Source organism: Hesperophylax consimilis, chromosome 24 (assembly GCF_061612785.1).
Source record: "Hesperophylax consimilis isolate HC1 chromosome 24, BYU_Hcon_1.0, whole genome shotgun sequence".
In the NCBI taxonomy this organism is placed as follows: Eukaryota; Metazoa; Arthropoda; class Insecta; order Trichoptera; family Limnephilidae; genus Hesperophylax; species Hesperophylax consimilis.
In genome coordinates this window covers 14,642,056-14,654,232 of record NC_142859.1, presented here as the reverse complement: position 1 = coordinate 14,654,232, position 12,177 = coordinate 14,642,056, and the positions used below count along the sequence as shown (strand labels likewise).

At 33.1% G+C, this 12,177-nt stretch overlaps 2 protein-coding genes across 2 annotated transcripts in view; both read left to right on the top strand.

The window, feature by feature from the left end:
* LOC149411963 (uncharacterized) overlaps window positions 1-12,177 on the top strand; it is a 591,119-nt gene that overhangs the window by 507,676 nt on the left and 71,266 nt on the right. The window lies entirely within an intron of this gene.
* The window catches only part of Wnt2 (Wnt oncogene analog 2), a 280,802-nt gene that overhangs the window by 243,992 nt on the left and 24,633 nt on the right, over window positions 1-12,177 (top strand). Inside the window, exons 4-5 of the mRNA XM_089646328.1 lie at window positions 7,289-7,417; window positions 8,425-8,567. Of these exons, the coding sequence (XP_089502454.1) occupies window positions 7,289-7,417; window positions 8,425-8,567 (272 nt within the window). The remainder of the gene's footprint in view (window positions 1-7,288; window positions 7,418-8,424; window positions 8,568-12,177) is intronic.

Sequence of the window (12,177 nt, the reverse complement as noted above, 5' to 3'; positions counted from 1 at the left end):
TGTTATAAACTAAAAACTGATATCAAGTGGCGCCCAACGTGGGGCTGTGAAAAAAAACTGTTACCTAGAATCTCTTTTACAGTACATTTTATGATGCAACCAAAACCAGCATTAAAATGTTCGCTTTCTCCGCCATTTAATTCGATTGGTATTTATTATCGCATTAAGGGGCAAAATTCCGAAAAGCCAATCAATGTAATTCAAAAGAATTAATACGTACATCATGCGAGGGAGGCGAGGAAATAACTGGTCCATTCATGAGGAGATAAATAAAATTGCACATGCCAAACCTGTTGGCACATGCGAAAAGATATTTAAAATGCATTACTTTTATGTAGATTTTTGAGGAACATTCGAATAAATTAGTCTTTCGCAAATTATTGTAGGTTGTATTGCAGATTATTTGATAACGTTTTTATAAATGCAGTGGAATATCTGGCACATAGTAAAAACCTTCATACATATTGGTGGAAAAAAATGTTTCTCCAAATTCAAATATTTAAATAAATTAGTTTATTACTTACTTTACATACACAGACCATTTTCGTTAAACGTCACTCCAAGGACTTATTTTTGTAAGGGTATACCGCACAAGATTCCCATTTACTCGGAGCCAGTGGAACTATCGCACTCCCAATTAAGAATGTTGTGAGGATGTGAAGAGAGTGGGAATGGAACGATGTAAGTACCTGGCTCTTCAGATCTAGTAACTAAACACATTGAAAGCCATTTCAGGCAACCTTTCGATACTGAATGATGGTCTTTGACCATACTGGGAATACCAACTGTATTATGAACTATACTTAATTTTTGACTTCGGAGTATACTTACTTCTGATGAGGTGAACTTCGTCCATGAAACATATAGTAGTTGTATATAATAAAGTGATGTAAACAAAGTTATTTGTGTTTTAATGAAATAAAGTTTAGTAAGGTTACATTATTTTATCTATTTCCGTTGTATATCAAGGAATATGTATGCAATAAAATGTAAACATTATATTTATTGGACGATTTGTATAGCACAGCTTTTGTGATATATCACCTCAGGGGCGCTATATTGTAATAATCTATTTACAATATATACTCACCCTCTCTCTTTGAATGACCTAATTTCTACCTATTAAATGTAACCGTTGTTAGTATCACTTAAACAACCAAGTGTCGCCAGCAGAGCCTAGCAGCAAAAAACCCGCGGAGTGATTTTTTAACTGCTAGTTGCTATTATTACTTCTGTGATTTTATTAATTTAGCCTGAATTCCCTCACCAAACACTTTTTCCTCACCAGTCTTATGGTGAGGAAAAACTATTATGATTGTATTTTTTATAATACACTGTGAACATGTAATGACTATTATACATTTATTATTAAAAAATATGCATTAAATAACAAACCTTTTAAAACCTGCACTATTTTTTTTTAAATCGTGCCTCATTATTCTCGTACGGTGAGCTTTAATTTCAACATCTACAACCTTTTACAGTTACCCGCTTAAAATATTGCAACCTTATTTATAAATGAACACGAAGAATAAAATTAATCGCAGCATTAAACATTGGCGTCAAATTAATACAAAAATTAATCGGAGTGTTCAAACTTAGCATCGGCATCACATCAATTCGGTGAGGGCAAGTGATTTTTCAGATCATTATCACCAATTAAAAGTCGAATGTAGCCGAGCCCGTTTTACGCGTCAGAACCAATTTGTCCATATACCGATAAGATCCCAATTCGACGTTTGACTATGAGGTCCCAGTAGACTATACAAGGAAACTAGTTTGTCTTTCGTTAAATCATTCCTGGCGGTGCTTGTTTTTTGGTAGTGTTCAAATAACCTAGATCCTAGATGGGTACCATTTTTTTTAAATGTCAAGGAAGTTGATCGTTAGTTTGGTTGTTAGTTTGATTTTACATGGAACCTACACATTCGTCTTTTGTGGGTTATTACTTCTAATGTAGATACCAAAATGATTTAAATTGAGGGGCTGGATGCAATAACAACATGTTATATAAATTGTAGTTTTAAGTAAAACGCTTTCATTTTTTTTAAATGCTTAGTATTCAGTTTGTAACTTGAAACTTGTGTTAAAAACTTTTACGTGTGTTTTATGTCTTTGTAAAATATACAGAATAAATATTTACACAATAGATAAAGAAGGGATTGGAGATTCCAAAAAATCGATTGAACAAAAAAAACATAAAAATAAATAAAAACAAAAAACCAAAACAATAAAAACAAAAAACAAAACAACAACAAAAAAACAAAAACTTACAAATTTTGAAAAAAAAAACAAAAGCAAAAAAAAACTTCTTGATCGCGTTTAAGGCGAAGCCTAATTCCAAATCACTATTTTGATTAATCTTTATAACGAATTGGCGTACATTATACATACCAAAAATATGCTTTAGATAAGGTTTTTTTATCATTTCGCTTGTGTAGAATACAAAAATTAATTACTTCATAAAAAATATAAATGTAAACAACAACAAAAAAAATTTCAATAGAAATGTATGAACCCGTAAAGGAAACAACTTTTTAAAAATACAGTGTTATAGCTAAAATTATCTGTGACAGTTTCACTTGATTGACTTTTTTGCTTTCTTATAAAATTTATTAACAAAATAAATAAAAACCAGTTTTGTGCTTGAAATCGAACGTTTCTAGACTCCTTAATAGTTTGTCAAGCGATTTGAATGCCTACTACATACCTACAATATAAGGTATATCAAGAATATACACATTTTTGGCTCGTAGCTTCCTCTTAAGTTGTTATTGCATACAGATCTTCATTTCTATTACTGTATTGAATAAAGATTTGCGATGTACACCTCACTTCATAATATGACAATCCACCGCAACACCTAAGTAAAAAAAAATGTTACTAATTCAATACTTTTGAATTTATATATTTGTATTGTTTTTATGTTGTTGATACATAAATACGTAGTGTATTTATTGTGTCCACATTCATGCAATTCTTACGTTCATAATAAAAATATATACGCAGCTTTTTAATACAAATCTACGGCTGACGGAACTTTTATAATAATTATAAAATACAACATCATGAAAAACAATATTTATACATGCTCGTAGTACAAGAGTCCCAACTGCCCCCAACCGTCTGAGCCAGTGAGATAACAGCATATCCAATTGGGGAATGTTATGAGGCTAAAGGTAGTAGGGTAGGGGAGGAGATGAGGAAGAGGAAGGGGGAAAGGTAGGATAGTGAGGTGGAGAAGGTGGGGTGGGGTGTCGAAGTGGGGAACTTGGCTATTCATTTATTTATTCATCAATAAAAATTTATTGCGTTTTCGCGCCCTTGATGTGATTTTCTCACGAAAACGGCGCTATACAAATAATCCAATCATCTGATAATATTATTACTCCAGCGTCTGGACGGTGTAGGCCCTGTGATTGGTCAAATTCAAATTGTGTTTAAATAAGACTTTAAAGATTAAGACACCATTTCATACTGAAATAGAATCGCCACATGTAATACGATATTTCTTAAAAAATATCGTTTCTGCTCATACAATTTTTGGATAATATCGAAGAAAATATGTCTTAGAAAGTTCATAATCCATTGGATTAATTACATTACAGTGAAAATTATCCACAATTACGTGATTACGTTTGACGTTTGACGAAAAAAGCAGGCGTTAATTCAATATGGCCGATTCCCGATACGCATCGCGGCTAGGTGGCCGACAGAGCGCCCCTCTGGCGGTGAAGAAACGAATCAAATGACTGGCGCGTATATTTAAATATGCAAAATTACTTGAACATCAAGCATTTAATAATAAGATTTCTTCTGGAAGTTTAGTTCTACTTTGCAATGGCATTTTTCATTATTATTTATAATTTTTTTTTTGCTTATTAATTACATCTGATTTTATATTGACATGTTTTCTAATTTCTAAAATTTCTAAATTATTTATTTGCGATGCTTTAATCCTGAGTGAAGTATTTTAAGACCTGAATTTTTATCGAAAGTGTGATTCAAAAGATGATTTGCAAACTCATATTCACTATTTCCATTTAGAACCCTGAGATATTTTTTAGTTCTGACTTCAAAGTTTCTATTGGTTCTACCTTTGTAAAATAAATTACAAATCCAGCCCAATTGAGTTTATAAACTCCTGATTTTTTTGTTTGATTTTCGCAATCTATATTATTAAGAATATATTTATTCATTCTGTTATTAGTGTAAAACGCCGGTTGAATAGTACCAGGAATGTTTATATATATAATTTTAGAAGTGTCGTTATCCACAAACAGAATTCTACGCCATTGTTTATTTATATCTTAAGAACTAGGGTAAAAATACCGTTTGAAGATAATATGTTTAATTATTTTATTTAGTATTTCAACTATCAATTTATTAGAATAACCGTTATTAAATGTTATTTGTCTTATGAATATATTGTTTTATGGTTATATGCAAAAAAAAATTTCAGGTCTTAAAATACTTCACACAGGATATAAAGCATCACAAATAAATAATTTCGAAATTTTAGAAATAAGAGAACATGTTTATAAAAGTAGATGTAATTAACAAGAATTTTTTTTATAAACTCTCTTTTAAATATTTTCCCACTTAACTGGTCTTTCATATTGTAATTCATAATTCTTATAAACCCAGCCTACTCTTACCCCTCCCCCCTCCTTCCACTTCTTTTTTCCAATTGTAATCTATATTTAATTTTTGACTTCGGTGTATACTTCGTTCATGAAACATGTATTGGTTGTATATAATAAAATAAAGTTTAATCGGATAACATTATTTTATCTATTTCCATTGTATATCAATGCATACGTACATAATAAAATGTAAACATTATATTTATTTATTAATTGGACAATTTGCATGGCGCCGCTTTTGTGAGATATTACCTCAGGGGCGCTATATTGTAATAATCTACCTTTATATATAGATTTTTACTCTCCTGATGAAGGTGTATATATAATCTAACTTTAAACTTTATTAGATACAGTAACAGTTTTAGGAAAAGAATTACCACCAGTTGGAGTAAAATTCACACCTTTTAATTAAACCGACTGCTAATCACATTGCACCATTACCCTCCTTTTATCCATAAACACGGGTACAATTAATCAATATGTAATAATGTATTATTTCAGTCAACTTTGTTGTAACTATCTTTAATTGTTGTGACAAACTATACGATATTGATTCAACTTATAGACATTGACGGTTGTAACACATATTTAAGCACTGCAAGTCTCCTATGAGCAAATTATATTAGGTACCATAACAGTTAATATCAGTTGTAGACATGTAGTCAATAATAGTGTTTCATTTGAAATAATCCATCACAAATACGTAAAATTTCATTTATTCAAACAACTGTCATTCTTATTATGCCTAAATTGAGCATGTTATTATTCATTAACTCCTTCCTGTTCCGTGTTTTAACAATATATACTCACCCTCTCTCTGTGAATGACCTAATATCTATCTATTAAATGTAACTGTTGTTAATATCACTTAAACTGGGCGCAGCCCAAGCAAGTGCCGCCCGCAGGGCCTAGCAGCAAAAACCCGCGGAGCGGGTTTTTAACTGCTAGTTTTTATTATTATTCAATTGAACATTTTACGATTGCATTGTAACTACACTTTGCTATTTCCGAGAATAATAAGAAATAAACAATTTAAAAATAAAAGTTTTAATGGCATTATAAATTCAATAGTTCAACTGAATATTAAATTTCATGGTTTTATAGAGGGAGCGAACTTTAATTGAGGACTGCAGAATGCAAATAAATATGTGAGAAACGTTTAGAAAGGAATTTCAAGATGTTAAGGGCAAAAGTTCAAATAACACCAACGGTATAAATGGCTTATCGTTTATTTGCATCCTTTAATAAATACTTAGACACATTTATAAATATATTTTTTTTAATTTTCCCTTCACGGTCTCTTTAAATTTATAATTGCGTTTATTTTTTGCGTATCATAAAAATCTTTGCAATTTTTTCAGTGTAAGTTAACGTATCTTTTTGTATCTTACAAAGCTGCTACTACAAGCTTTCAATGTAAACATTAATCAATGTCAGAGATTCTCAATCCATGCGTCGCGTTCCGGTGGTCTAAAACATTTTAGAAATAGCAAAAGATATTTATAAATAAATATCTCATTAATTAATTTTGGTGTCTTCCTCCCAGTGAACTGATGACATTTGAGTGCTATTTATCAAGCGACACGTCCAAAGGTTAGCCCCCCCCCCGCAGTCAGTCGTTTGTAGGTTTTGGTGCCATTACACTGCTTTTCCATCTGAAAAAACCAACAATATTCAACTTGTAACGTCATTTTCATCATGAGTTCAGTGAAAATTCAAGAAGTCCAGCTGTTCGATTCAAAATTATGAACTGTTGCATTTGAAAAATGATCGGAGTAAATCACGAAGGTTAAACTAATTTTAATAAAGCTTTGAGCTGGGTGGTCGGAAGAAACTCTAAGATTTAAAATAAAAAATTGCCAGAAGTGAACAGTTTAACAACCACTACTACAAGTCAATATTACCCATTACAATTTCCCATCATCGACTAGTCCACGAGCCATCTCCCGAGGCTTGATCGTGTAGGTATTATCAGATAAGACTGACGGGGAAATTACCATGCAGATGGCTAGGAGATGGCAAGAAGTTGATAAAATATGGCTTATAGCTTCATCACTTGCATACTTGTTATGATTGAATATTAATAAACCGTTAAAAGGTTAATATTTTAATTACAGTGTTGCTATTCGAAAACAAATAACATGTTATGCGAAAAATTCCAACAATACTATGAATATTCAAACAATTCATGATGATTCCATGACAGTTGATCCCCGACAGTTGATCCCGCTGACAGTTCATCCCCCGGATAGTTGATCCCCCAGATCGTTGATCTCCTGGACATTTGATCTCTCAGACAATTGATCCCCTAAAGGATGAGTTTCCACTCAAGACGCCTGCAGATATAAGTGTATCGACTTTTGTTGTATTTTTTTCGTAAGAATCCACACTTCCTGGATTCGAAACCTGACAGGTATGAATTCTATTCTGATGACTTGTACCAGAGAACAGACAGCGCAGTAGGTTGAAAATTGCCAAGGCGATAGCGAATCTCAGATAGCACAGCGCACTAGATCAATGTCCTGTCATTGATAAAAAGAGATATTTTCAATGGAATTTCTATTTCTGCGGATTATTAAAATAAGTTTGGAAAAGTAATTTTTTTCACAACATTTATTAACAATATATTTTTCTTTTCGCAGGGTCGCGAGAAGCAGCCTTCACGTACGCCATAGCCTCCGCGGGGGTGGCGTATGCCGTGACGGCAGCCTGCGCGAGAGGGGACATCCCCGCCTGTGGCTGCGACAGGAAGAGAAACACTATGCCTCCACGTAAGTGTTTCCTTATTTATGTGGATCACAATTATATTAACGTGTTTGGTTAAGAGTAGGATACTATAGGTTGTAGGTGGTATTTCCTACAACCTATAGTATCCTTATCTAGATATAAATCAGTTCAGGACCCCAAGAGTATTGGTTTAATTCAATACCAGCTAACTGTGCAAACCCTACTAGGAGACAAAATTTGAAAGTTTTCACAGCCGGCGTCCCACAAGGTTCGATTGTGTATCCCCTTTTGTTAAGAATTTTCACACCTAACCTCTTATCCCTACAAATACGAATAAATAAGCTCAGATAGAAGGACAATCTGAGAATAACAGGATTTATAAGCTCTAATACCAGCGACTCGCAGAATACAGAAATTAGTCTTTATATAGAAATTGTGTGTTATATTAAACAAATGAAAAATAAAACCACCATTTTAAACCCTAAATAATCCTATAATAATGCAGACTTGTATAAAAGCTGGTGTCTAGGCTAAAAACTGAAAGAGATGTAATTTTGGTGCGCTTTGGGTGATCAACTCTTTGCATCATACCATTAACCGAATAAATTTGTCGATTCACCATACCTTTTAGAAACAATTCTTCTTGCAAAAATCCGCATTTTGACGAGTTTATAGCTTATTAATCAATTGTAACTATTAAGAATGTACAGATATAGTAGTATAGAATCTGGGGATTGTGTGTACAATTGAAAACTTAACCTTATTCAGAATCTATATTTTAAATAAACGATTATCGAGTAAGCAAGCAAGGTGAAGAGATCTGGCCGATCCAAGTGGAGAGTCACGAATGCCATTTGTTTTTTGATAAACGCTCCGCTAGTGTATTGTATGTAATTAGTTATTAAACCCTTACTGATAACCGTTCATCTATTTTTCACCGATGAACAACCATTTACCACACATTAATGGTTGTTTATCAGTTGTGTAAAATTTTCAAGTCGCATATGCCATTAGTGTCTAATCTTACTAATTCATTGTACTACCTTAACAGCTAGGGCGGGCTGGAGATGGGGCGGCTGCGGGGCGGACGCCGCCTATGGAGCCAGGTTCGCCAGGAGATTTCTTGACGCCAGAGAACTTGAGGGAGACGCCAGAAGCCTCATGAACCTTCACAATAACCGCGCGGGGAGAAAGGTCAGTAACAGACAGTGGCGGCTCGTGAATTTTCAGTGCGATAAAGTGCTTAGTTTGAAAAATTCGACATTACTGATGTTGTTGTATCTGAAAACAGTTTTTTTTTATGTTCGATTTTAGTAAGAAGATTTTCAGGAAATTTCAATTTGGCCGTGAAAATGTTCATATAAAATTCAAATTTTAGAATAAAAATCGTTTTCAGCTACAACAACATCATAATATTAGCACTCTAGTACACCCAAAAGTCACAAATCGCCACTGATAACAACAAGTGATTAGATTTTGATTAAACCTTACAAGAGCTTCTCTGTCTGCACCCTTTAAACCAGTGACAGTCCATATGCATTGTGAATGATTCGCTGTGCGTAATTTTGTTATTACGAGTATTAATAACGAGTGTTTCCTAAATACAGGTGCCACCAAAGAAAAATATCTTTGATTTTGGGGCGATAAGACAATTTAGTTTGAGAAACTCTGAAGTAGATCAGAGCTTCTTTCCAAGGACTCTAAGAAGACACCATGCACTTAATCAGTGAATGAATAAATCAACTTTTTTATTCCTACTCTTTTAGAAGCATACCTAGGATTTCCTCTACTTGTGAAGTGTACAATAAATTGTATTGTTTGGCAACTACACCTGCGGTTATCGACGAGTTGTGGTTGTTATAACTAGTTATCCGTGTAGTTTTATTCGATTTTTTGACTTACTTTATTTTAAGGGATTCCATAAAGTTTCGTTGCATTTATTTTCTGAATTTCAAAGTGGCATGTAAAACAAAAAATATATTTCATGGTCTAGACAATCAAAATCCTACCTTTGGAGGATAAAATCTATTCAGTTGCATTAAAAAAACATGTCTTGTACCTAAATAAAACTTTTTATTTGAATACCGCACAAGAGTCCCAACTGCTCCCAACCGTTTGGAGCCAGTGACACTATGGCATCCCCAATTAGGGAATGTTGTGAAGCTGAAATTAGTGTGCTGGTAAGGATATGTGGAAGAGGAAGGTGGGGGAGTATCTGGCTCTTCAGATCTTGTAACCAATCACGGCTAAAGCCATTTCAAGCAACCTTTCAATTCTGAATAGTGGTCTTACACCAGGGCGATACTGAGAGTATTTTCCATTCTGTAGCGAGCCGAAAGCTTACTTTGTATAATTTCAAATGAATAAATTGTGAAATAACACATATTCTTCAAATTAAATTTACTAGCGCACGCCGGGATTTGAACCCTCGACCTTCGGTTTGCTAGCCTACATAATGGTACATGTAGTTGTGGTATGTAAAATGTAGATGTTAATCGTGTTCAGCGTGATTGTGGGATGTGAACTCACGAATAAAAACTCACTTGTTCTCAAACAATACAATATACAATTTTAATGTCATTGGAGTACAAGAATGGATCTTAGAATATATGTTATTATTAAGCCAAGAGAGATAGTGTATCTTCTTTAGTGTTGAATTTTATGATATATTTTATGGAGGCTGCAGGGCATGGTAAACTTCAATGCTATGCCTTTGGCTCCAGGTTATCTCCGAAATTAACTGTCAGATTCTTCGTGTGTGGGTCCAAACGATCCACTTCTTGCAATTGCAGAATCCATCCACAGCTCGCTGCGTCTTTTCCCAAATTGGCTTCGTCATGCCGAGCGCCAGGTGTGTAGCAATCAAAATAGTCCCTCAAGAGATGTACATACAAAAATAATTAGAGTTAAATTCAGATGAAGAAGGTGTTATATTCCATGTTATCCCAGTTTAACGTCCAGTCTCCAGTCCATAAACTGCTCTTTTTGGAGATTTTCCTTTGAATGGCGACCTCACCCGCCAACCATAAAAATAAAAAAAAAACTAAAGAGAAAAGAATATTCATGATTAAAGTTCGAGATTTCATTTACTCCTGTATATCAACAGATCGTATTGTGTAAAATCTAAACGAATGATCAAAATTTGCAGAGAAAAAATCCCGTGAATCTCACTGAGGTTTTCATATTTTAAAAATAACATACAAAAATAAATAACTTATTTATTTGCAAATGTGGCTTGGTAAGGTCACTAAATGGTTTCGCATCCGTCATAAGGATAATAAATAGGTTAATCATAAGGATAATAAGGATTGATAAATAGGTTAATTGCTTCATTACAAAACCCGTCTCCATGTTTCGTTAACCAATGCAATTTCAATGGTACGAATTTAAAACACATTCAGTAATCAAATCTGACATTAAAAGGTATAAATTCAACTGAACAATGCAAAACCGGTGTAATAAATCAAAGAACGAATAATCAATAATTATTCATTCAACGCCATTGCACTTTCGATAAGTATTACTACTTGGTAACATAAATCATGGTTTTCTGGTAGGTTAGTGACGCAGCAAGTTGCACCTACAGTAGAAATTTGATGTTTCAATTATAAATATGCAAAATGTAGTTTTTAATACAAGCGCAGCAAACTTGACACTATCCAAGCATTTTCACTGTAATTAAACGCTTTCAGTTATATTACGTGCGAGTACATCCTCCAATAATCACCGTGGGCAGATAGCATACGAATCGTGTAGCGTAAAATTCTGTTTAAAATGTACATTTTCTTGCAAATGACAGATTTTTTTAGCTTTTACATTTTAATAATGCTTCTACCGAGCTGAAACTTTGGATGTGGACATAAAATGAGCTGCTGAATAGATTTCATGGAAAAAATGATCAAAAAATTTTGTCTGAAAATTGAAGTTTATACGCAATCAGATTACTAACAACAACCACAAAATGTTCATCAAATGTATGAAAAGCTCTCTTCAATTCCTACATTAAAGAACTTTCTTAAATAGTTTTTAAAAAATACACAAGTACCTAAATTTCTTTAACTCTTTTCTAAAACATGAAGATTCCATTTTTATGTTTAAACTTTACTTTCGCATTAACAACTTTTAACTTATTTTGAACTTAATATAAATCAATGTAATATATCATTGAAGAATATAATACGAATGAATCTAAAAGAAACATGAAATAAAATAAAAACACAGAAAAAAATACAGTGTGTGGCTAGCCTACGCACGACGGAAGTGAAACTTTTAGTATTCTTCTCTCTCTCTCTTTTCATTTCATTCTCTCTTTTTTTCTGTCTATTGACATATTTATAAGTAGCATGTGATAAAAAAAATTAAAAGTTATAAAAATATGGGATTCGAACCCGGGTCCTGCATAACGAGTGTTGAACGCTCTGCCTCTAGACCGCGAGGAGAGATATTTCGCGCGACGCGGCGTTATCGGCGTTGATTAGTAATTTTAACGATTCAAAATTAAAATAATTAGTCAAAATTTGTAAGCTATATTTCTACCAAAATATCATAAAGGTACCGTAAAGTAAATTAAATTTAAATTAACAAATTTATCTATTTTTTTACTACATTATTACAACCCGGGTCCTGCATAACGAGTGTCGAACGCTCTGCCTCTAGACCGCGGTTATTACGTATTCGACCAAAATATCATATAGTCAAAATATCTAAAAGTCGCAGCACGAGAGCATTTTATCACTTTTAAAAAAATTATTATTAAAAAAATCACAAAAAGAAAAAAAAATTTAAGTTATAAAAATATGGGATT